Source organism: Vidua macroura, chromosome 7 (assembly GCF_024509145.1).
Source record: "Vidua macroura isolate BioBank_ID:100142 chromosome 7, ASM2450914v1, whole genome shotgun sequence".
NCBI lineage: Eukaryota > Metazoa > Chordata > Aves > Passeriformes > Viduidae > Vidua > Vidua macroura.
The window spans coordinates 31,506,388-31,532,838 of record NC_071577.1 but is presented as its reverse complement, the minus strand read 5'-3'; the positions used below and the strand labels follow the sequence as shown (position 1 = coordinate 31,532,838).

Genomic DNA, 26,451 nt, shown 5'->3' with positions numbered 1-26,451 from the left:
CTGCTGCTCCAACGGACTCAGAATAATTTCATTTAATCTTCAGCCTACTACAACCTACAGAATTTTTAATTTAAAAATTAAACAAGATTAGAAACAATTTTCTTTTGGAGAAGAAAATAGTGTGTGATATTTGAATCCTTATTTCAATTCTTCTTTGTAATAATAGGAACTTTTTTCTCATGCTGGACCTGAATTGTCTATGAAGAGTTCTTCAGTGTGGGGTTATGCCCCACTGTGAGGTGAGGGCATTCAGGTGGCACTTCTAGATTTATGGGAACGTACAACATAAAGTGGGTCTTTAAACTGTGGTCTTAAAGTGAGTAATTTGTAGCCATGGTACTTGTAAGCCTTGTGTAGCACAATTGATTTTCAGAAATGGCAATATATTTTGCCTATAATGATATTAAGTCTAGATGCCAAGTGCCTTTGGTGGATTCTCATTTTTGGTGGATGTTGCAAGTCGAATCTTCAAAGGAGAAGCTACTGGATTTTCCTGCCAGGCCAGAGGAGGAGATGTTTTGGCTTCTGGTTTAGGTTTCAGAATGTGTTGTGTTCTGTAGAACATCTGTTCAGGAGCATGACTGTGCAGGGGAAGGGTGCTGGACTCCACGCTGATGTAGGAGTAGCTACAGACTGTTTAGGTTGGTGGCTGCAATCCAGGGGTTTGTTAATAAATTAGTGAAAATTAATTTTGTTCAGGAGTCCAGAAGTGCAAAATTTGTTTTAAAGAGAGAGCAGGAACCAGAAACAACATGGATACAAAGTCTTTAATTACCTGAAAGTTGTAAAAATGTGTCTAGTAGTGCCTGTTGAATTGTTACAGCTAAATATGGTTGGAAATTATTTGGAATTCAGTAAGTCTGGTTAAATTGTCATAAGAAACTATTTTAGGAACAAGGCTGGAAAATCTTTAAGGAGTAGCATTATTAAATTGATAGTGCCATTCTAAAAATGAAAATAAAATTAATCTCCTGAGAATAAAGATGGTCAGAAGGATCTGAAATATGTTTGGTATTGTCTGATGGCTTTTCTCTCTTTTTTGGCAGTGATCACATGGAAAACATTTGTGGCTACTTAATGAAATACACCAATCTTGTCACTGGCTGGCAATATCGGTAAGTCTTTTATGGTGCTTTTTAGTTAATGTTGATGTCTGCAACATCCAAATGAACATGTTTTAGATTTTTTTAATAATACTTTGATTTCCCTTTTTCTAGTAGGCAAACTTTATGCAAGAACCTTATGCTTTTCTCAGTATAGATTAAGCTAATGTGTAGATGAATAATATTTGTATTAAGACATGAATATAAAAAAGGCATAGGCAATATAAAGCAGGTAACTCATTGACTGACTCATAACTTTGCTTGTATGTGTAAAAAGCATTGGGTTTTTTCTCCTTTTCATTAAAAAAGATTGTCTTTGTGTTTTCTGCTGAGTCTTCACTTTTGTGCCAAATTACATTATCACTTAAAAAAATAAGACTTCATTACTGTAAATTCAAACTCAAGCAGGCTTTTTCCTTTCCCCAGGATGTCATCTTCCCTGCAATAACTTGCTTTTCTGTGTCAGGTGAATTTCTCTGGTCGGGTTTCTTGTTTAATGTTGTTCCTAGAGCAGCACAGTGCAACCAAATTAATGTTGGAGAAACAAGTCCTTAGTGTACCACACTGGGCCACCTGTACTGCCCCTGGCATGGAGTGACTCATGTCAATATACTCAGCATTAAACTCAAGTGAAAGTTGAAGCATAATGTCCAGTTCCATTAAAAAAAAATCTGGAATTGCTTCAGTTTCATGGTTTTGCATCTCAACTCCTTTGTATCTGGGGCTGTTTTAATGTATGTAGTTTAAGGATTTATTAAGCCCTAATGATTCAGGATATAATTTTTGATTCCCAAAATCTTGTGGAAAACCTTTCTTCTGTGGGCATGTTTTTCTGTTGTGCAATCTCTGCACTCTAAGAAAAAAAAAAAGCCAAGAAATTAATTTCTGTGCCATTCTGGGGACATAATTCACATGTTTAGGGTTTTCCTGACTCAAGCCTTTTAGTCCCAATCCCATCTGTGCAAACTTGTAATGAGAGTATTGACTTCTCTCAGTGCCACAACCTCCACAAAAAAAAAAAAAAAAGAAAAGGAAAAAGAGCTGGTTTTATTTAGTGTATTTGCTTTGTTATCCTTGAAGGTATTTTGTGTTAAACAATGATGCTGGCCTGCTGGAGTATTTTGTGAATGAGCAGTCTAGATTTCTGAAGCCCAGAGGTACCCTGCAGCTGGCTGGAGCTGTCATTTCACCCAGTGATGAAGACTCTCACACCTTCACAGTTAATGCTGCCAGCGGGGAGCAGTATAAACTAAGAGGTAGGACCTGGATTCTTGGGCAAGGGATCCTTCCACTAGAGGACAGTCCTGGCTCTCACCTGGGGCTGCTTGGCTGCAGGGCCAAAGCAAGAGAACCTGGTTGGCAAAGTGCTGCCATGAAAATTATGTGCAAAACTTCCATCCCATTGTTCAGCTAGAAATGGTCTGTGTTTATGGATAGTTCCATAATGTTTGGGTTTGATGAGCTTCAGGAAACTTCATATGTGTAGAATGGGGTTTAAACTTCATGTGTACTGTCCTTAAATTGTACTGATTCAAAGTTTTCTAAATCATTGTAGGTAGCAATACTGTGGTGATGCTCACAGAGAATTTAATAATTCAGTTTGTGAGCCACCTTATGGTGGTTATAAAAGCCCATTCTCTGATTTTTTAGGCTGCAGAAATCTAGGCTAACAACTTTGAATATTTCTTCCCTTGAGGATTTGCTGTAATTTTCTAATTTGGAGTACCTTACTTTTATTCCAGGAAAATGTTTCATGTTGTTAGATTACAATATCTGTGAGGGCACTTATGGTTTGTTGATATTTTAAAACTAATTTCATAACACTAAAAATAGCATAAAGAAAAAAGAAAGTATATACTATATATGTTGATCTTGACTTAACATTATAGTTACTACAGTTAAATGAGTTTTAGATTAAAAATAAATTACTTTGCACTTTGTCATTTTTAGGAATTAAGCAGTTGTTTTTGCCCGTACTTTGAAGTGTCTTCATTTAACAGAATCCTTTTGGTTTGCTTTTATTAGCTACAGACGCTAAAGAGCGGCAGCACTGGGTTAGCAGGCTACAGATATGCACACAGCATCACACAGAAGCTATTGGAAAGGTATGACTGATGCTCTCATGGGCAAAAATCTGCCTGGTGGTAGAAGTAGTTGCAAATACAATTTCAGTGTTATTGAAGCCCTTCCATTTTAGGAATGTTACTTTTGTTGTCTTTTTTTTTTTTTTTTAACCCCTTACTTTTTTTTCTAAAAACCACTGAGCAGCCCACAGATAAATTTAGTGTGAATTCCCATGTTTGAGAAAAAAGTCTTCCACACTGTATCTGAGTACTGTTGTTTCTATTTGCTAACCATGTGGTGGTATGTGTTTAGTGTATTTTATAGAACCACCTGATTGCCATAACACCTGTTCTGATACTTGAATAAAATCTTGCTTTTAAGTTACAATCAGCATCTTATAGCTGGTTTTGTTGTAAGAGATAAGTTGAACTAATAGCTCTAAATGAAATTCCATTCTTTTAAATGTCAGCTCTATCCCTGCAGGATCTATTATTTTCTGGTGCTGTTGCAGATCAAGGACTGATCTTCAAGTCAGAGAAGTGATACTTACTGATCAATCTCATTTCACAGATTGTTCTTAATTAGACTATAAAAGAGGACAGCTAGAAGCAGACAGTGGAAAATATTTATCAGTTGCTATTAATGCATTATTAGGGCTTTGCCATCTTTAAAATTAAACTGTTCTCCTGTATCTTTCACATTAGAACTTTTGCTGGTTATTAGGATTAATTGTAAATGTTTCTCAATATGCTTGTTTATTCACTAGAACAACCCTCCTCTGAAATCTCGCAGCTTCTCTCTTGCATCCCAAGGAAGTGCCAACTCTCCTGGTGTGCAGAGAAGACCCAGTCAAAATGCAGTTTCCTTCTTCAATGTTGGACATCACAGATTGCCAACGGGAAAAAGAGTTCCCATTATGCAGCCAGATCACCTTGTAGATGTTAGAGAGGTTTGTATGCTTTAAATTCCCTTAGAGTTTTTTGAGAGAGCTGTGGTGCTATTTGTAAGGTTGTGGAGAAGCCTGCTGTTCTTAGTTGGATATATTGTCAATAGCATGTCCTAAACTATTATTGCACAGCTGTGTGAGGATAAGTAACTTGTCCTGGCTAATTGTAGAAGTACATGGTGTATATTTGGTGATTTTTGTACTCTGAAGCAGTATCCTAATGCTGAAGGTAGAACCATGTTCTGATCTTTGCAAGTCCTAGCACTACAAGTGACAAGGGAATAGCCTTTAGGGATATAATGTCATATACTATGATACTATTGTATGCTTTTCTTCCCTTGTCAAGCTATAGAAGAACTGACAAGCTGTGCTTGTATCTCTTGTGACTAAGGAGAAGTTGGTCATGATTGATATTTCAGAATGCTAATACCATTTTCTGGTATGCTGATTCATTTTGACAAATTGTCTAGGGATGGGTGTGACTGAACAGAGAGCAATTCACATGCCTGTTGTTTTGTTTTTTTTTTTTCACTATATGTTCAGGTGTAATGTATTTTAGGAGACAAATCCAGAAATAATTACCTTTCCATCTTGACTGACAGAACAGACTACTGGTTGATTTTAACTTGTGAATATATCCGGGGTGGATCTTACCTATCTAAAGATAATGCATTGCAAACCTGTAAGCACCTTAGTGGTGGTATTGATGTTAATAAGTATTGTAATGTGAACTGTAATTAGTGTGGTCTGATACATTTCTGAGCAAAAATTAATTTCTGATGGAGGGCTTTTTAATTTAGCAAATAAAGATACAGGAAGCTTGAATAGCTAGAAATTGAACTTAGACAACTTGGAATAGAAGAGTGCTGTATAATGTGAGCCTCATTAACCTAAAAATATGTGCCTGAGCACTGTGGTAAGTTTTCCAGTAACTGGGTGTTGCAGATACTTTCACTGGTATGGCATGCTGTCATTGTGCCTTGATTTACATCAGCTATTGAGGTGTAATTATTCAGAAGTTTACACAAGGTGACTGCCTCTTGAAACCTGTGAGTCTGTGAATCTTTCTCCACAGCAGACTGTCCTTGCAGATGGGTAATTGCTGCCATCCTGTTTTTATCCTCTTAGAGCAGTAAAGTCTCCTATAGTGCTAATGCACAGACGTGTAAAGTGCTGCTAGGTACTCAGGAAAATAAAAATGTTTCAAAAATGGCTTTTTCACCTTTTGAATTTTCCAACACCATTATGGCATACAAAATTTCAGGGAGGAAAGAGTGTGTGTGTGAGCTGGAGCACTGAAGCAGTGGCTTGTATCCTGTAACTGAGATAAAGTGGAATGACTTTTCTTGTCATTGTGAAGAGCACAGGAAGCTATTCATGCTCTCTTGATTGCTGTTGAGTTCGGTGGCACAGCATGATTACTTATCAGCTTAAAAACTTTAGACTTGTACAGATGAAGAATTCTCAGTAGTGCTGACTCTTCTGAGTGTTAGTTTGCTTGCCTTCTTTAAGCTAAAGTGCTGTTCGATACAATGCCTACTTTTTTGTAGATATGATTAAAATACTGAAGGGCAGGTATGTGCCTGTTACCCCTGAGCATAGTACAGCTTGAACACTTAGAAATTAATTTTGAAAACCTATGGGAAGAGCAAGTTCTTTCAAAGAATCTGGTATGTTGTGACCTTCTTTAATTTTCCCATGAGTTGCACTATATCTGAGTCTCTCTTGGCAGTCCCTTTCCCTTTAACTGCCCCTTGTTCTTGGCTGAATATGTGTCGTGATACTGATGCGGTTACTGTGCAAAGCAGGAGGTTTAAGAAGATCTTTCTGCTAACTTGCACTAAATACAGGTGTCTGTGTGTTTGCAAAGTGAAAACAATAGCCTGTGTATTTTTCCAAGATTTAGAATTTTTACTCACTGTGCTTTTTTTCTCCTGACACTTTTTTTTTCCCAGAGCTGAGTGTATAATTAAGAAAAACCTTAAGACCATTCAAAGTGTGTCCTTTGAAAGGGAAAATGAGTCTATTTGAACTTCATAGCTAAGCATAGCATGGCTTGTCCTATTGTCTGGCCTGATCCTGGAATGAAGTGCTTGGGGCTTACCACATGGTGAATTACTAACAGTGAAGGTCACCAGAAGGATTGTGGTGATTTGTCAAATAATTATCTGTGCGGTTTTTGTGGGAGTTTCTTTTTAAGCCAGCAAACTTTTTCAAAGTTGGAAAAAAACTGCACACAAAGGCTTTTATCACACTTGTGACTGGAGAAAAATGAGACACATGTTGTGATAGCAGCTGTGTGTTTGCATAGGCAAGGCTATCTATAACTAAATGTTTTAGTAGCTTTCTGCCCTGTTGCTCTTGGTATATGCTAAGGCTGACTCTGCACAGTTAACACCACTTTTAAGGAGCCAGTGCTTTGTAAATTCACACCTTTGAATGCTATGGAGCCAAGCCCTTAAAAGTTCCAAAGATCATATACTGTGAACTTGGATGAATACATGTTCTTTAAGTTTTGCATAAAATCTTAAAAGCAGTTGCTGGAAGGGATTGCAGGTAGTAGTAGTGAAAAAAAAAAAGTCAGATACTGCTAGGATTAGGAATTAAATAGTTTTTATTGTCCCAAAACCATTTGAGATCCTCTGTGTGCACAGGTGGACAGGTATCACACAACACTTCTACCACCTGATAAGTGATTGTTTTGTTTGACAGATGATGTCTCAGGCTGAGGGCCAGCAGAGAGACTTGATCAGGAGCATAGAATGCCTTCCTGCCTCCGGTCACCTTACATCCTTGGATCAAGACCTATTGATGCTCAAAGCAACGTCCATGGCAACCATGAACTGCTTAAATGACTGTTTCCATATTCTCCAGTTACAACATGCTTCTCAACAAAAGGGATCCTTACCAGCAGGTGGGTATAGGTGCTCACTGAGAGCAGAACTCTGTAACAAATACAAATCCCTTCCTTGCAAAAATGTTCGTTCCACTAACACGTGGGCAAAGGAAACTGCTGACTGTCTGGTTTCTTGTGAATTTTTCCAGACCCTAACTTGTCCTGGGTGGGACTCTGTGTGCATGTTGAATATATATTTTTTAATCATTTATTCTATCAGGAAGTCTGTGGCAGCAGCTGCATAAACGTAACATCTAATTGCTGTACAACAGAATAAACTACATAAGGCACCTCAACACAAAGGCTGTCTTTGGGATATAATTGTAATAGTGGAGGGGGAATTTTATGGCATTGCAGATTCTGGGACATACAGTGTCCTCTACATCTCTGCTAAATATTATGTTTTTTTAATTCTTTTTTTGCACATTGAATACCTATTGTTATTATTTACATGTGTGTAGCTTCCATTTCCAGTTAAGCATTAAAATACAAAACTCTAAATTTGCACTGATTGTTACTAATACTTTTTAAATATCAGTATTCTTGTTTTGAGTTACTACCTTAGTCTAAACCATGGTCTAAGGACAAGTGTTATATTCTATTCTGAGGCCAGAATGGACTTGTAAGTAAATGAAAATTGCTTGAAGGTCGGGAAAAACAGAAAATCTCTTCTAATAAACAACTGACTACCCCAACAAACAAACAAACAAAAAGCCCCCAAACCCTACTGCTCATGGGTGTGGAATATGTGCATTCACAGGCAGCAAACAAAAATGTTGCCATGTCTACACAATTGATCACTTCTATGCAAATAAGAGCTTAGTGGAATTGTTCTACCCGACTCATGTGCAGAGTATGGAATTGAATGTGGTCGTGGTTGTTTGTAAATTCTTCTGCATCTTATTGTGCCTTTTTTCATGTATTTATTCTGTGGGTTTTTGTGAGGTTTATAGGATTTTTTTAGGTTTATAAGACACACATAAATTCTCTCCCCTTATCTATCCCATATTCCTCTCATATTTATGGTGCCTGCTATGCCTGGGCATATTATTTCTGAGCTGTAATTAATTTAGCTTCCAAGATGAAAAAAATGTTATACAAAAGTATTAAAACTATGTAAAAAGTGCTTGTGATTCTGAAATCACCAGAGGCATTAAAAGAGAATATATAAATAGATTGAATTAAATTTTTGCTGTATTTCAGTTCAAAATTTCATTTTAAACACAAAAAACTAGATGGCAACTCTTGAGATATTTGTCTGAACTCTGAAGTTATGCTGAAAGAACTCTTCCCATTCTCTGTGATTTTTTTGACTGTTGATGCATAACTGTGGGAGATACACATCAGAAGTAATTTTGTTTTGGCATTTTCACATATGCACTACTGAGGTGATTTTTTGACTTGTATCTGGGGACATAAGTAGGGTCCAATGAGCACCACTGTAATAACTTAAAAAGATAGTTTTGGTTTGGGGTTTTTTTGACAAGTGATGTAGGTTTTTAATTTTTTTAAACCATGCAGGGAAAAGCTTTAATTCACTGGCTGCTATTCAGCTGGTATCTGCCTGTTATGGCTGAATCTAAAAATACTGCTTGAACATGTCCAAATCTTGAAGATTTCCAGTGATATCCTGGGGAGATGGATGGAGAAGAGAAGATCAGCAGATTGGATGATGCATTACTGGGGCCAGAGTTAAAAAGAGAAAGTTAAAAGAATGCATGTGTCTTTCTGCAGCCTTCCATCTGCCCCCTGCTGTGGCCTTTCTCAAGAGACTGTAATACATTAATTCCTTTCAAGGATTGCCAAGAACTTTTTTAAATTATATATTTTTTAAATCAGTTTAGCTTAGATTTCTCCTCTTGACTAAGGAGGGATACTTCTGGTTCGACTTGTGGAGCCAGGCTTAAAAAACAAGGATAAGAAATACTTCAAGAGTGCCAGTTTGCTATAGATTGTTATATGACCAAAAAAACCCCGAACAAACAAACAAAAAAAAAGAAAACAATCAGAAGACTGAAAATACTTCCCCAACTCATCAAGGTGTATTCTGAATCACAAACTTAAAGATGAACAAGAAAGTTCCACCTATTAGCTTTTGTGCAACAACAATTTGCAGCTCTTGAAGAAAAATGTAGGAAGTGAAAACTCAATAGGTCTGCACTGTGCCAGAGAGGAAGTGCTGACAACTGTTTAAAAAGAAATTGGTGAAGACTGTAGGGGAGGAGGATGTCACAAATAAGGAAAATTGCTGTGCCTATGCAAAATAGCTGAGAGCAGATTTGTATATGCTTTTTCAGTGGAAGAGAAGTCTTAAAGTGGTATGTTGTCCATTCAGAGGGAATAAGGCACAGCTGGTAGCTCAAATCTTTCAAAAATACCCTCTTAACAGCAAAAATGAAACAGAAAATAGAATAAATAAGGTTATTTTAGGTGTAGCTGATAGAAAATATTAAAGGGAAGCTGTTGGGTAAATTCAAGCTAATACAGAGGCAGAGATTGTGGATTAAATGCAGCCTAGAACATGCAGTTATAGATTAGTGTGTTGAAAGTTACAGCTTAGAAAGCAGATGTCATGGAGAGGTTTTTAAGATAAGTAAAACATTTTCAAAAAGGTGTGATAGCAACATTCTGAATATCTTATTTTTTAACTTCTTTGAAACTTCTTTTTAAATAGCTTTAATTTAGTGTGATCAGGAATTCTTGTTTCTTATGATGTAGTGGATTAATGAGTAATGGATGATGAAAATAAGCTACCTGGCTGTGGAAAAGTTGCCTTGTCTCAAATAGCAAAGCTGGACTTTCCCCCTGTGTTTTCCTGGTGGAAATGCTGCTGTTTATCTGAATTGAGCTTACTCTGCCTGTTTTGGTTGAGGATGTGACCTAGTTGCAGGTGACAGGGGTCTGGAAATAAAGGATTGTGTATCATGTGGGAAGAGACAACAGACGCCATAGTATAGGTGTCTTAGTATAGCACAGGGAACTGCTTTCTGGTGGTAGAAATTCAGGTTTCCTAATAATTTCTGTATTTGCAACCCAGCCAAGATGGTTTGTCAGTTTGTGTGTTCTTCAGTAAAAACTGATTGGAATCACCTGTACATTTACTGCCCTTTGAAAAAGAATGGAACATTTGTATTATTAATGAGGAACCTGACCCGTTCTGATAAATTAACTGGGAGTAACCAGAGATGCTGGAATCATCAGGTGGGTAATAGCTTTCCAAACCCTGTGGGTTTGTTTGTTTTTGTTTTTTTTTCTTTTTTTCTTTTTTTTTTTTTTTTTTTTTTTTTTTTTCTTTTTGGTTGTTTTTTTTTTTTTTGGACAGCTATTATTTATTCAACAGTGTGTGCCTGCCTTCTCTGCAGCTGGGAAAAGACAAGTACCCTCTCCAGAGAAAACAGTGGCAACAAAACTTCTGCTTTATGTCTTTTTAGTCTAGAACAGAGCTAGGTTTTGGAAACTGATAAGTGGAGAGCTGTTTTTAATTTTGGTAACAGCTAAAGAACAGTGTAAGGGCTGCTTTACATTCCCATGATACTGGGCTCCTCCTGTAGTATCTGATTACACCTTTCATGACACCAACTAGTTTCTCCAGTCCAAGTTGCATGTATTACAGCTCGCCAATCCCAGTGTTTGTGCTAATGATCACTGAAGGTGGTGTCTCATTGCACCACCTTTGTTTAGTGGCTGCTGGAGGCATTGGCTGCAGGAGGAATTGGCTTATTCCACAAGAAATAGTTCTTTTGTTGGAAACAGCTGCTTACTGACCTTGCAGAGGATGAGCAAGCTTCAGCGCAAACTTTCCTTTGCTTCAGGAACGACAATCAGTTGGTTGGAACCGAAGATCTCCCTGGCAAACCACTTCAAAAATGGAGCAGCTCAGAATTTCCCAGCAGAGATAAACAAGCCAGCATCTGTCAGAGAAGAGCAGTCCATAGCAGAGCCCTGCCAGCTAACAAGGGTAAGGTAATGTGACATCCCATTTCTGTGGGGAATTATTCAGAGGAATACCTGTAAATGTTTCAATCATGTTATGTGGAAGTGATTTAATGACAGTTATTCTCATACTTATAGTTAGTTGTGTAGGAGGAGGAGTGAGGACAGTTGCAGTAAGTGAAACTCTCTACCTTGTTTATTCAACAAATTTTTGCTGCTTTATGTAACTTGCTGTCAAGTGGAGGGAGCCAATTGGGGTGGTAATGCAAGGCAATGAAACAGGGTTTTTGCACTTCATTATTTACTTGTTTTAGATAAAATACAAGGGAATACTGCCTAAATAAAATTCGTGACACTCTCAAAATAGGCCCAAGAAGAACTGCCTAAGCAGACAAAAGGCAAAATTGCTGGTCTTCAGCTATTACATTTTCCTTTCTTTTCTAGGTCTTGTTGCATCTGTTTTTCTTAATCTGAGCAACTCTCTTCATTTGACTGTAGGGTGGCTTAATGTATTTGAAATACAGTTACAGTCTGTATCATTTTCAGCTACAGTCGGTATCATTATAACTGACAAAATGGATTTGAATTGCAAAACACTGAAGTAAAAAACCAGCAGGGATTATGGAGAAGAACATGTTTTCCTAACTAAGCTAGAAAATCATAATTACATCCTCTTTATGCTAGTTGGTTTCACACAGTTGTTTGGCTGAGACTGTGTAACTGTGAAAAGATAATGTGCTGTTTTATGTCTCTGCAATAGCACTCGGCTGTCTTAGAGCAAAATCGAAATGGAAAGGATTTTTTTCAATTGCTATAGTTTATAGATTTTTAAATGGGTCAGAATAGTTACTATTAAGTTAAAAAAGGATGAAACAAAACTAGGAGCTTTCAACTAAACCACTTCATTCCTTCCTTTCAGTAATTAAGCTAGTCACAATTTAAGTACTTAATGTATCTGAGGTATGACAGGTGTTATCACTCCCCATAAGTATTTTCAACTGCCTTATTTCTGAGAGCAGAACAGCTTAGCATTCTTGGAAAGGAGTCATCTGTGTGATACTGCACTTGTCATCAGGATTTGAGCCCTGTGTGAGGGCTTGGCCCCTGGTTTTGGTGTTTGAGTGTTGATAAATCTGCCTTGACCCAGGGCAGCTGCTCCAGGACGAAGGCTTTGCTTAGGCAAAGGCATATTGCTGCTTTCCCGTGGCATTCCCTCTGCATTTGCCTCCCTCCAGCTGTTTGTCCCAGGAGGATGCAGCTCAGAGCCCTAGGATCCCTCCTGCCTGAAGTGTTTGGCTTTCTGCTTGTGCTGTGGTGGTTGTTAAAACAGTGCAGATGTAATTTCTAGTCTGTCTGCTCTAGTTAAACAGACACGGGCACCTGCAGTTTGTGTATGTGTGGGGTTTTGTTATTTCATTGAAACTACTCCAAGCTACTTTTTTTCTTTCACTGTTACATATTTGCACTCACTGCAACCTCATAATGCTTATGAAGCACAGCTTGTAGATACCAGGCATGATGGTAGTCATGAACTCAGAATTGCAGTCTGATGCAGCCTTTGGAGCAGTGACAGCAACACTGGAAAGGCTGAAGTAGTGTGGAGGTGAAGGGGGATATTGAGGTGGTTGGAATTGCTGCTAGCTTTTGGTTTGCTCTTTCTGTGTACATGTTACATGCTTGACATTCTGTGAACTCACAAAACTTACAGGAATTTCTTTAAAGCTTTTTCTTTTTTTTTCCATGACCCATATGAGAGAGGGTGAGAAATTTGAGCCTGAATCTTCCAGATGGAATCTGCACTGAGTTATCTTCATATCCATTCAAATTCTTCAGCTGTTGTTTATCTTGAGAGTAGATTCCATTGTGTAGCTCTCTGCAGGGGTTTATTTAGCCTTTTTTCATTAGGCAATTAAATACAATATGAAGTCCTTTTTGAATACTGTCTGGCCAGTTACATCTTTGAGCAAAGTTTATGGCTCTTATTCTAGGAACCTGAAGAAATAAATCCAGATGAGGAGCTGGAAGATATCTGTGATGATAAAGAAGATGACCTAGGAGCAGTGGAAGAGCAGCGCAGTGTTATCTTGCATCTTTTGTCTCAGCTGAAACTTGGCATGGACTTAACAAGAGTAAGTAACTGAAGTGTGAAGGTTGGCTGCAAAAGTTGACTGTAAAAGTGAAGTATCATTTAAAACTCAACCCCTGTAATGAACAGTATTGAGTTTAGTATGAAATTGTGGCCAATAGCAACATCAGGTCCCAATATCTGATGTCCCAGATTGAGGCAGGTTTAGGTGAAATGTGCTGACTCTGTCTTTTCTATTACCTTCTCCTTGTGTTTTCTACTGTGTTCTTGTTGCCTTTCCTGTAATGGCCTATCTTCTTTCCAGTGTTTGAACCTTAGTCTTTTCATGCTGTTTTCTTCAGCCTTCTCATATTTTTCTTTCTGCTTTCTTTCCATGATCTCTTTTCTATCTTTTTCACACAACTTGTATAACCCTACACCTGTGTCCATGCTGCTTCTGAAAATAAGTTTTCTTTTGGTTCTCCCTTACCTATCTTTAGATGCCTGTTTAAGCCTCTTTCCTTTTCTCATTTCTGTGTTTGCTCACAAGCAGGCAAGAACAAAGTTACGCTGGAGGGAATTGGATTTAACACTTGAGTGCAGATCTCAAAAGCAAGCAGCTTGGAAAAATTAACACTCAGGTGCTGTTAGACAACTTGGGCAGCAAATCTGGAAAAATCAGGCTGCTACCAGCTTGTGTTCAGTTCCTTCTTGTAAAGACTTCTTGCCATAAGCACTAGACACTTTGAAATAAAAAAATGGATTTTACAGTAGCATGGAATGAGGAAAACACTCTCTTTCATAATTATGGATTTTTTTTTTAAACCTATGTTTTTTGAGCACTAGCTACATAGCCCCTAGAAACACTTGTATTTTGCAGCTTACGTTTCACAGCTTGGGAGGGAAAATGAAAATATGGTTTTAACAGGCCCTGCTGTCTGTGGGTCAGACATAAACACCTGCTGCTTAATGAGGAACTGATTAAGTCATTCTGTCACTTACATTGAAGGTTGGATTTAGGGTGTCTTTTGCTCTTAGTTGAAACAAATTGTTGAGCCTGTCTCCCAGTTGTGACTTTTGGCTGTGTGGGGAGAATTGTGTGTATTTCAGAGGAGGCAAACACTGAATTGGACAAACCTGACTTCAAAACAGGTAATGAAGTTGTTAGAATTGTACTTAACTCAATATCAGGGTACTGAAGTGAAAAGCCACTTAATACTCAAGGTTAGTGTTGCAACAACATGACAAGTGCATTCAGTTTAACTTGAATGTCTATTAAGTCTTATGTCTGTGCTTTTTCTCTTTGAAAAAGAGATTTAAATGGATTTAAATTTGGTTTCAATGGATTGTCTTGATCCCATGGTTGAGATACTCTATGTTGCTGTTTACAACAGTTAGTTATGTTAGCTATGCAAGTTTAGCTATGTGAGGCTTATTCCTACTATAGAGAAGGAAAACACTGATGAAATCCACAGCCTTTCACTCTAGGGGATTGCCCTTGGCTCAGGAAGGACAGGATTGCTGGTTTTTATAGTGTTGAATGTAACTGTGAAAGTGTAAGGTACCTCTGCTCAGAGGCACAGGATCAACCCCTCCTATGCTGCTTCTCATGGATGCTTGTCCTAGTTGCTGTGTGGAGAGAGATTCTGCAAGCTCTCCAGAGCTGGCATAGCTTCCCAGCTTTCTTCTCCATTAGACCATAGCTTTCCTAACTTCTGCTCTGAACCTTCTTTGCTGTAGTTTGAGTTCCTTCATGCTTGTTTTTTATTTCACAGGTGTATGGGACACATTATCTCTTTACAGCTCTTTCATGGTTTTGGGTATTTTTACCTGATGCTCGGTTCCTTTCAATCTCTTTAGTCCTACTTGTACTTGCTGGGCTTTTTTTCCTTGTAAATTGCTTTTCTGGAACTTCCAATCACTGTATTTTGCTCACATCTTACAAGAGGAACAAGAAAATGCACTCTGAAAGTGTGGTGTCCCAAACAGGACAGAATCCTCCTCCCAAGGACTTCTCTTATAAAACGCCAGTCTCTGTTTTCCTTACTAGGGGCTTTTGGCTTATGGCTTTTCTTTTATTTTCAGGTGGTTCTTCCCACTTTCATTCTGGAGAAGCGGTCGTTGCTGGAGATGTACGCGGACTTCATGTCCCACCCCGATCTCTTCGTCGCCATCACGAACGGCAGCAACCCCGAGGAGAGGATGATCCGCTTCGTGGAGTATTACCTCACCTCCTTCCATGAGGGCCGCAAGGGAGCCATTGCCAAGAAGCCCTACAACCCCATCATCGGGGAGACCTTCCACTGCTCCTGGAGGATGCCCAAGAGCAACGTGGCCACCGATGCTGGCACCAACTCCTCTGCTCACTCCCCCTCGGAGCAAGTAACTCTGCCTAAAGATCCGGAAGGGCGAGCGGAGCCGGACTATTACACAGTGAAATTCGTAGCTGAGCAAGTGTCCCATCATCCCCCTGTCTCAGGGTTTTATGCTGAGTGTGTAGAGAGGAACATGTGTGTCAATGCCCACGTCTGGACAAAAAGTAAATTCCTAGGAATGTCAATAGGAGTGACAATGGTTGGCGAGGGTAAGTGTAAATTCTGTCCTTTGTTCGTTTTAGAAGTTTGTTAAAATACTATTAATTTGATAGCAAACTTGATGTTATTTTCAAAAGATACAAGTTGTCATTTTATACAGCAAATTTTCATATGGGAGGAAAAAATAGAAAGGTTTATGCTTTGCCAAAAATCAGGATTATATTTGGAAATAAAATATTGACTTTTAAGCCAAAGGTCAGTTACTGTGATGTAAACTGATATTTATGAATTTGCATCAGACATTTATTAAATAGAAGTGTTGTTGCATTTCTCTGTATTGCACTTAATATTCCTATGCACATTTTGATTTTCTTTAACTAGAAAAATTGGATCCTTTAGGGACAGAGAAGGGAAACTGCCTTCAAATTGTAATTTTCCTTTAGTTATTAGTATTTACTGAACAAGATGAGACAGCCTCTCCCACTCTGTGTCCCCTGTGTATTTTGTCCAATACCTGGGGATTCCAGGCACTTGCATATAAACTACACTCTGGACAAAGGAATGACCAAGGGACTGCCAAAGCATATGAAAGGCACATCTTTGGCTGTACAGGTAATTTATGAAGTTGATATCTCTTGTAGGACGTTTCTCAAATCGTAACTTTTTTCTGAATTTCCCATGTTGTCTCAGGCACCCAGGGGTACTGTGCTTCAGAGGTGTGGCTGGGGCAGGCAGCAGTAAGATGTTGTCTGTTTTCTTGTAAGGGTAAGAGGGAGATCTTGTGCTTTTGGCTTCTTTATAGGAATCAATCCCACTAATCTTAAAACCCAAAGAAATATTCTAGTATTTAATAAAATTGTTGACGTTTATTGCGAAATTTGCTGTCAGGAAGGAGTTGGTTTTATCTTGACAGAGGGATGCAGTAAAGAGAATTGTCTCTGCTTCCTGCTTTCAGATTGGGTAAGGTGTATTATAGAAAGGGAAAGCAGTAGTATTAGCCTTCCTCAGGATCTGCAGTTCAGGAAATTAATTTGTTATTTCCTTTTGTCAGCGTAAGTCTTGTCTTGCTGTGCTCCAGAGCCATCAGTAAGGGAGTGGCCGGCCCTTATATGCACTACTGAAAAGTGTGTGCATAGCATGGGATTATAATTTATGGAACAGTATTATTGAGATAAATGTCTTTTCCCAAGAGAGACTCAAGTTAGTAGTATGTTAGTAAAAATGTTTGTATCTAGAATCTAATAAATGTCAGTCTTGTGTGAATTTTTTAATTTTCTTTTTTTTTTGTATGAGGGGTTATGAGGAAAAGTAGCCAGATGTAATATTGACTATTTGTTTCAACAGCTTGTTTGGCCTTTTCTGAAATGGTACTGGTTTACAGATTCTTGTATTTCTTCACACAGGTGTCTTACATCTCTTGGAACACGGGGAAGAATACACCTTCTCTCTGCCCTGTGCATATGCCCGCTCAATTTTAACTGTTCCTTGGGTAGAGCTGGGAGGAAAAGTCAACATTAACTGTGCAAAAACTGGGTATTCTGCAAGTATTAACTTTCATACCAAGCCCTTCTACGGTGGCAAGTTGCATCGGTGAGAACATTTTGTTTGTTTGAAATGAGACTGATCTCACTTTTGAAGAATTGAAGCTTACATGTAATTCTGTTTCACTTGGTGCTGTTTGAGGTGACGCATCATTTGGGGCTTTTTGCACAGCTCTCAATGTATCTTCCACTTTGCAAGAGCTACTCTTGTGTCATAAGAGATAAGTTAGAGGATGTGGTTTTACTTCACTGATTTAATTTGGAAACTGTTTTGTTATTTGTCTCTTTGAAGTTAGTCACAGCTGTAGAGGCTTTTTAAAGAGAGATCTGTTCAAGGTACTGTAACTATTGAAAATTTGACATGGTGATGATTGGACTTTGCCAAAAGAATCTCTTGATGGGAAGCAGCAGTGTTGTCATGGTTACTCAGAGCACACAGGAGTTGCTATGGCAATGATATTGATTTTTTTTGGAGAATGACCGTTGTTGTTAGGCCTCAGCTGGATGTTGGCTCCTTGGTCCTGTACCTTTTTAGCTGGATGAAACAGAGGATAATGATAATGGACAGCTAGACATGTACCAGTCATGCCAAGATTACACGTAAGTGCCAGCAGTTTTTTATCACTAGTGCAGGTTCAGGCAGATACTGCAGTGCTGGCAGTGGTTGTGTGTCAGAGCAATGCAACCTGGAGAAATACAGGTCATGAGAGTGTAATGGAGCAGTTCAATACTGCACCTCAGTAGTGAGGGATATAACCTTGTTTACTTGCAGCTGAGAAGAGCCAGTAATTTTGAGAATGATAGTAAAATACCGGATGTCAGTATTGTCTTGTTATCACACAATGCTTGGAAAAACCCATCTGTTAAAGTTGTGAAGAAGTAACTGTAGAGTGTGACCAGGCTGATCTTTGGCATCCTGGATTCAGGCTTTCAGAGATCTCTTGGGAGGAGGACAGGGAGCCCACCATGTGCAATAGCTTTGGTGAGGTGTGGAAGTCACAGGATGAGGAGCAGCACAAAATTAAGGCTGGTTGCTTGTCAGCTGCTCTTTCTGCTGTTTTCAGTAATTGTTAGTGCTTCTTGATTTCTGCAGAGAAAAAAATACTGTAAATGTGCTTTTATTGCTCATGTTTTTTTTAACAAATCCTAAATTTTTGTAATGGAAAACTGTGTGAGCAGCATATACTTATCAGTCTGGGTTTTTAAAGATATTTCTCATGAGGTTAATTTAGCTTTGAGCTGCTGGACCATGGTATGACAGAAGTCTTACTAGCTGCCTCCTGCTGTGAGCCTTCCCCCCCTTACCCTGGAGATTCCCTGCAGGTCTACTTTGGCTGGCATCCAGTATCTCTGCTGGGAGGTCCGACCTCTGATGCTCATTTCATTGCTTGAGAGATAAATTTCTCTATTTTGATGCTACAACTGGGGAGGACAGGTAGGTGCAGGCACAGTGGGAAATGTGTGTGGAAGAAGGGAAGTTGCACTTGTGTTCTGTGCTTCCATTTGCTCTGAGTGTGGCACCATGCAAGGTGGGAGCACAGAAGTGCTGCTTTCCACTCTCTGGGGTGCAGTTGTTCAAAGGACATCAGAACCAGTTGGTGGTGTGCAAGTTAGCTGTCCTCAGCTGCACACAATGGAAGTGTGCAAGCAGGTGCAGCCTGTGCTTTGTGTGACACTGATGAAATGCAGGAGGGCTGGAAAGGCATGAGTTTTGGGGAGGTCATGTACAGGTAACTGCAGTTTTGGAGCTAGAGATAGTATCTTTTGTGAATCCTGCAGCGCCTTACAAGTGAGAATGTCTCAAGTCTGGTTTGCATAGTGCACAGACCCTTTTATTTTTTGTAGGAGGAAAGTTCTGTTTGAGACTGGCAATTTGCTTGCCAAGCAGTGCTCAAAAGCTGGGTGAGAATGAAGTGGATGTTGAGAGGTCTTTGTACAGGTCTTGAAGATGAGAAGAAAAATATGCATCAATGTGTGTAATTACGGTGATACTTGAGCATTATGCAACACTTTGAATGAAACACTGCATGTTAGAAAGACACTTTCCTTAACTTGTTATTGGCAGAGGTTTCTGTGGAAGAGATAGGGAACAAAAGCAGTTCTCTTGATTCCTAGTTTCCTACCTTGCTTCTGCCCTTGTGTGTCTGCTGCTTATGTGAGCAACATGAAAATGAGACCACCTACATAAGAAAGTTGAAATGTAAAGATGTGAGATGAAGTGCCAGCAGGTAGTGAGATATATTCTTGCGAGAAAGTTTAGTTTTATTTTTTTAAGTCTGAACTATGTATCTGATGTGATACTTCAAGTGGAAATAATGAATTGCTTGCTCTATGTGAATCAGCCTGTGTTAGTTTCTTTTTCATTTTCAATTTCCTCAAGAGGCTTGAAACAAGCTGAAGCCAAAAACGGAGTTTCCTGGGTAACATGAAGAGAACTAGAGCAGTGAGTGAAAGTCACTTTGCTCTTTGAGCTTTTCCACACAAATGCAATTCAACTAGCCAACATTTTTCAAGGCAGTGTGACAAGTTTGCAAACTCATTCAGGATTGAATGATTATGCAAGGAATAGTCCTGAGGTTTCTTCAGCCATGGCTTTTTAAAAATAAATTTCTTTCCTAGAGTCACAGGTGAAGTGAAGCAGAACATGACAAACACGGTGGTGTGCAGAGTGCAGGGGGAGTGGAACAGTGTGCTTGAGTTCACCTACAGCAACGGGGAGACCAAATATGTGGACTTGACAAAGCTCTCTGTGACAAGAAAACGAGTCTGGCCCCTGGAGAAGCAAGGCCCCTTTGAATCTAGGTACAGTATGTGTTTGTTCTTGTCTGACCCTTTTTGTTCTAAACAACCTTAGAAAAACATGCAAATGTAGATTTGTGGATAGTGCTTACCAGCAGTGATCCTAATTTTTTAATGTTAAATAATGTTAATGTTAATAAAAATCAAGAGAAAAAGTGCAAAAACCCTAGTGCAGGTACATGGTTGTTTATTTTGCCTCCTATTTATGAACAGAGGGAGTTTTTTGAGTTCACAAAGTGCTTACCAGAGAATAGAATCTCCCTATTAGTTTTGGTTTTACCCATCAGCTACACAGCAGAGCAGCTCCTGACATCCTCACAAGAAGCTGCTTGTTGAATAACACTTCCAATAGCAGCTTTAAAGGGTTTGCAAACAGACATTAGATTGGCACTGCCAGAACCTCAGAGCCCTTCCTACCTGCTCCCAGTTGCTGATGTAGGTCTAAGACTTGGCCATGAGCACTGCAATGCTCTGACCTGGGCTGGTTTGTCATGTGTAAGTGGAGAGAGTGCTCCTGTTCCACAGTGATCCTGCATTTTGAGGTGGCTGGCTGGGAAGCCTTTGGAGCAGTCAGGTTACCAGTTTATTTTGTAGGAGGCTGTGGCAGCATGTGACAGAGTCTCTGCGGGATGGAGACATCGATAAGGCCACAGAGCACAAGCGAGCCCTGGAAGAACGGCAGAGGAATGAAGAGAGACTTCGTGCTGAAACAGAAACACCTTGGTGTACCAAATACTTCCTTAAAGATGTAAGTTTCCAAGCAGTTACCTGCTATTGATGAGGGTAGAAGCAGAGCTGTTATGCAAGCAGGGACACATAGCTTTGTGTTGTTTCAGAATAGAGTATTTGACCTTAGATCTTACAGTTTAGCTTTGTGGGATCCATAGGAGTAAGGTGACATAAGAATTCCTAAGCCTGTAAAGGTGTGACTTCATTTTCCACTTTGTAAATGGTTGGATTTTGCATCAAAATGTTTTCCAGTTTTTTTTGGTCCTGTTTCTTTTACCAAGCACTTCCTCAATGGCACATGGAAAATAGTTTTGCATATACACATGTAAGCAGACTCTAACAGTAAATACCCAAAGAAAATAATCAGTAGTCCTAATTTTGCTGAGGTTGTGTGTTTATGTACCCAGCATATTATTGTTAGCAAGAAGGAATGTGAGTTCATTCTCAACTTAACACTTTTTTTGTTCTTCTACATTACATTTTGGATAGAGCTTATTTGTTCAGTAATAGTAGTAGTAATAATATAGTAAGACTTCTAACAAGGGGAAGTGCAGCCTGCCCAGGAGGAATGGGGAATGCTGGTATGATAACTTTGAAATAGGCTTTTCTTGTCATCCGTGTGATGAGACCTTGCTTGTGTAGAGACCTTTGCTGAGCCCTTGGCAACAAGAGAGTTCTTGAGTAAAATTAAGGCTGTAGTAGTTTAGATTCTCCTTACAGTGAAAGCTTTATCTGTTACACTGCAGTAATGTAATTCCCCCTCTTCTTCCCATAGCTGTGATGTAGTAAGTGTTTAGAACATAGGCTAAAAGGTTTCTTTCTCTTGGATGTATTCCAGGTTTGTTTTGTCATGTTCAGGACTACTCCCATGAAGGTTTTTGTTCTCTAAAGCTGTGTTAGTATGATTAGCTCAAAGTTAGATAGTGGCATTGTTAGTATTGTTAGAATTGCAAAAGATGAAATTCTGTTGCTAGTCCAGGATACAAATGTACTCAGAAGACATTTAAATGTGATCCTGAGCACTGTATTTCCAGGTAAGCAGCTGGGCTGAGGTAGAGCTGATAATCCTGAGTAGCTGCCTCTCTGCTGGCTGCTTATTTGGCTTCTGAAAGGAATTTGGATCACACAGTTGAGAAGAGTGGCTTTTTGGCAGGGTTAATTACAGGTGCAGTCTGCTCCCAGAGAGCGCAGGGGCTGGGAGGAGCCTGCACGTGTTCTGAGGCAGTGTCAGCAGCCTGCAGTGCTCATCTCTGTGCCTCAGTCTGCAGGAGTTAGACACCAGCTCTGTCCCTCTGCTGTTCACAGCCATCAGTCTCATAGTTGTGTGAAGGCAGTTCTCCCAAGGCAGTGTCTTTATGATAACCATACTTTCTCTTTAAATTGCAGGGAGATGGCTGGGTTTACCACAAACCCCTCTGGAAAACAGTCTCTGCCGCACAAACTCAACAAACAGACAGTAACTAGAAAAAAGCTGCTTTAAGATGAGTTTTCTGGTTTTCCTCTCCTTTTCCTCTCTTTCTCAGCACACAGTAATCACACTGAGTGTCCCCTTTTTATGTAATTGTGCAAGTTTAAATGAGCATAAAGAAATAACTATACTAGGGCACTTTAAAGCTATTTAAAAAAAAAGGTAAAAATCCAAGTTGTAGAGACAAACCTGCCAGGTACATTCAACCAACTTGTTTTTTTGTATGATCCAAGAGATTTTATCTGCATTGTGTAAGATTCTTCCAAGTAGATCTGATTGCAAAAGCTGCCTGAGAGAAGAAGGAGCCTGTTGGATTTTAGAGTGACATAGGAACTCTTTTGGAATCTGTGTCAAACTCTTTAATCACTGAAACCTCCTCAGTACACATGTAGACAACAGCGACAGAAAATTGCTGCTTTTATGCCCAGTAATTAACCTTCTTGGCAAAAACTGGAAGGGTGTTTGAAAGATGTGCCTGAAATCAGTATTAAGAAACAACTGGATCATGACGACCTTTTCTTCGGAGAGAACGCGTGCATGCATTGGAGGAATATGGGATGTACGTAGAGACTACTTTTCTTTTTTATGGATTTATAAAAGCAATTAGAAGTGTAACCATGGAGAAATTTTTCCTCTGAAACATTTTAATATACTTGAAATAGTTGACTTGAATTGGAAAAGTAATTTGAACACTTTTCAACTCTAATTTTATTAAATCTCTTTGAGTGACTGGTTTTTCTCAAGTTATAATATAATGAGATCTGGCCTGTTTTTTCTCCTCCAACTTCTCTTCCTGAGGACTAAGGCTTTCAAAATGAACAGAAAACATACAGTTTTGTATTTAAATTTTTCTGCCCATCTAATAGTTTCAGAGATGAAGTATCAGTGTTACAAACTGTCCTTTGGGTTGTTTTGTTTTTTCTCCTGTGGTGTTGTTCAGAACAAAGCAGTGAAATGTGACCTTGAATTCATGGACTGTAGGTCCTGGTTTTTCATCTTACCATAAAAAAAACCCAAACAAACATCTGATTATGCTGAGGACTGAGTATTGATTTGAAATGCAATCAGATATCAGGAAACTGTATTCAGGTACAAACATCCTTTTTTTTTTTTTTTCTCCTTTTTATAACTATTTTATTGAAGTCTAAGAATTGCTGGCAATTAAGAATAGTACTTACTATGGCTTTCGTTATTGTTGTAACTACAAGCTACCTTAATTTTTCCAACAGTGGTGCCTTAATCTGTTTTTTCTTCTGATGTAGTCTTCCAATCAGTGTATATAACATTATCTGCCACTTCCCAGCCATGGCAATGGCTGCACTTGATCCAGCATCATAAAAACTCACAACTGTGTGATCTGGTAAGATGTTTTCCATAGAGAAGATGCAATTGTAAGAATGCATCAGAAGGTTTAAATAACCATGTTAACTTTCAACACAAACTGAAAATCATGCAAAAAAAAAAAAAAAAAAAAAAGAGTTGGGTTTATGCACAACTGTTTTGATCCTCTTGTACATTTTTTTTTTTTGCTGTGAAATGCACTGAGATCTCAATGCAAGTCATAGTCCGTTTGTGAGAAGTATGGGGGGATAATAAAGCTACAAAATGATTCATTTGTTCTGTCTGCTTTCCTAGAGATCAGGTGACCAGGAAAGAGTAGGTGGTTGCTTTCTTTTATGCTGGAGATCTGTCTGGGCTTTCCTTGGTCCCAAAAGTGGGATATTTTGGCACTATGTGCTTGAGTGGTAACTATTCTCCAGCAGTAGAATGTTTTAGGCCCTACTTGTCCTGTTTGTGATATTCTATACAATTCTGTTGTGATAGTTTTGGATATCCATTGGGCATTTTCATGCTTAACCAGGAATAAAAATAAAAATTAAGACAGTGGGATTAGTTCCTCCTCGTTTCTGGGTCTGCGGCACATTTGGCTCCTTGGCCAATTCCAGGATTTGGGGTGGGAATCGTGGTGGCAATGTGTGAAATTCTTCCACGGTCCATCAGTATCTGCACCAAAATGGGGCTGGTAGAGAAACAGATTAGCACTGTATATGTTTCATTTTATCCAAGTTACATGGCACTTTTCCTTTAAACAAACAACAAGGGCTGTGGTGCAAGGCCCAGCGTTTAATATTGCAGTGATCAGAGCAAAACCAAACCTCTTCCAGCTGAGCACACTCCAGGGATCAAACTTAAGCTAACTAAAATACAGACTTACAACTCAGTCTCTAAACCCAGCTTAAAATTTTGATTTGGGATTTGTCAAGGTGATGGCTGTAAATGAGACTGAAAAGCGCCCATGTTGGCCATAAACCCATTTGTGTTCCTTATATAATAATACTAGTCAAGTTATTTATCTTCCTCCCTCATCTGGTATACTTGTGGTTTCACACTAAGAAAGCTGTTACTAGTTTTGTTGAGTAAAAGTAGGCCTAATGGTGAAGAAAGACTTTGGTAAATTACTTGAAGTGATTTCTTTTAACATGAGGATGTTTCTAGAAAAAAAAGAAGGTAAAGCCTTCCTTTACTCAAGTGATCATGAGAACTGGAATGATTCCTGATATGGATTTAGTTATGATGCAAATTTCTACTTCTAGAAACAAAGGACATAGTTGAAAACCATTTAAAAAGAAAAAATCTAGCCACTGAATATCCAGCTTAAATTGTTATTGTGATTCTTCTGAGAATGGCAAGCACCCTGCAGAGTAATGGATGTATTTTTAACTCTGACCAGATTTGATTCTCTTGCATAACTGGAGTTGTTTCCATCCTGTACCTTCTGGAGCAAAGGGAAGGGCTCAGTGCTGCTTCCTGTGTAGATACTTGCTAGAACCACAGTGTGTTCCAACAGGGAACGTGGCAAAATAGGACACTGGCTTATGTTACCGTCTGTCTTCTTGGCTTGATTGGGCCCCACTGAAGTTAAGAGCAGAATTTTCATTGATCTCAGTGGTTTTAGGCTCCCTGAATCATAAACAGATCTTGGATCTTAAATAAGTGGCTGTCTTTAGAGGTGCTGTGCAGCCTGCTGCTCCTCATAGAAAACAGAGTGCAACAAGTCAGCCCTGTGTAACACAGGCATTCAGGTGTGTAATGCTGATGGATTTGTGTGCACTATGCAAATTGGGTTATTCTAAATTTTAGGCATGGGTAGGGGAAAAGATAAAGTTTTTCAGCATATTTATGTATGAACTGTCAAGCCTAGGATGAAATCTCTCTCCCCAGGAGAATTTGGATTTCAGCCATCAGAATCAGAGATGCAGCCTTCAATGTCTAGTTTGCACAGGCTGATCCCCCTCTGTCCCTGTCACCTGTGGGAAGAACAGGTCAGAGTGTCTTTTAAATCCTTTTGAGCGTCAGAGAACAAGTGAACACATTCATCAGTGTGTTCAAACAACTTGATGCAGAACTTGGTATGGAAATTCTCCATAAAATACTATGGGAAGCCAAGATTGGACGGTCTGGGGGGGAGTTTGGTGTGTTACTGTAGTTTTTTTATCTCCCATGACAGAAAAGCTGCCCCCTGCTCTGTTTCTCTTGTGCTAGTGGTTAATATATTAAAGAAATGAGACTGAAGTCAGGTGGGTTGAAAAGATGTATTTGTGGGGAACTGGGGAGGGTGTGCTTCAAGAGAAAAGGCTTAACTTGAAAAATTGTAAGGTGTCAGGAGGTAGCAGCCAGGTGAAGATTAGTGAGAATGACAGGTGTGGTCACTGTTGCAGATGGCTTAAGTGGTAGCTAAGCAAATTTTTTGTTATTTAGATTTAGTGCAACCTAATTCATTCCCCTTCTGTCTTTTGAAGTGTTTAGAGACAATTTGTTTCTAGGCTTTTAATTTAGCAGCTGTAAAAACAGTCCAGGGAGATGGAAACAATAGCTAGAGAAGAAAAGGTTTTTATATGTGTTAGTGCTGTCATAGCTGAGCACTTAAGAGAACCAAACCAGCCCTGCACATCTGCATCCCTGTTCCACATTGAGGAGCCTCAGCTGCAGAAAACTTGTGGCTGTTGCATGGTTTGCTCCCTTCCCCTTTTTCTGGGCTGATCCATGCAGCTGTGTGGTGGCAAGAAATGTATTCCTCTTGGATGCTATCCTGAAAAATACACCTCTGTGTAGGTGTCAGGTGTGGGCTTGCAGGACTTAGGGTCCTGAGGTCTTTGCTCCCAAGGGTGGAGGGACTTGCACAGTACCAGGGGTCAGAGTGAGATGTGACTTACCTTTCCTTAATTGCTGTCCAGAATAGAGGCAGCCTGGGTTGATCTGGTGATCGGGGGGATAAAGGTCTCTGTTCAGTCTGACTGTGTTTCCCCAGGTGGGGTAATCCAGCAGGGGGGTGTGAGAGTTTCCAGAAGAATTGGCCAACACCCTTGGCCAAT

At 39.3% G+C, this 26,451-nt stretch overlaps 1 protein-coding gene across 2 annotated transcripts in view; it reads left to right on the top strand.

Moving 5' to 3' along the window:
* Nucleotides 1-23,962, top strand: part of OSBPL11 (oxysterol binding protein like 11) — a 37,603-nt gene extending 13,641 nt beyond the window's left edge. Inside the window, exons 1-13 of one of the 2 annotated variants that reach the window (XM_053982898.1) lie at nt 166-239; nt 1,047-1,115; nt 2,184-2,359; nt 3,129-3,208; nt 3,934-4,116; nt 6,826-7,027; nt 10,822-10,967; nt 12,931-13,071; nt 15,093-15,591; nt 16,945-17,131; nt 19,702-19,884; nt 20,476-20,629; nt 21,997-23,962. In XM_053982898.1, the coding sequence (XP_053838873.1) occupies nt 1,054-1,115; nt 2,184-2,359; nt 3,129-3,208; nt 3,934-4,116; nt 6,826-7,027; nt 10,822-10,967; nt 12,931-13,071; nt 15,093-15,591; nt 16,945-17,131; nt 19,702-19,884; nt 20,476-20,629; nt 21,997-22,074 (2,091 nt within the window). In that variant the 5' untranslated portion in view covers nt 166-239; nt 1,047-1,053 and the 3' untranslated portion in view covers nt 22,075-23,962. Of the gene's footprint in view, nt 1-165; nt 240-1,046; nt 1,116-2,183; nt 2,360-3,128; nt 3,209-3,933; nt 4,117-6,825; nt 7,028-10,821; nt 10,968-12,930; nt 13,072-15,092; nt 15,592-16,944; nt 17,132-19,701; nt 19,885-20,475; nt 20,630-21,996 lie in introns of those variants that run through there. The other variant, XM_053982897.1, reaches the window with a different exon arrangement.
* The last annotated feature ends 2,489 nt before the right edge of the window (nt 23,963-26,451 follow it).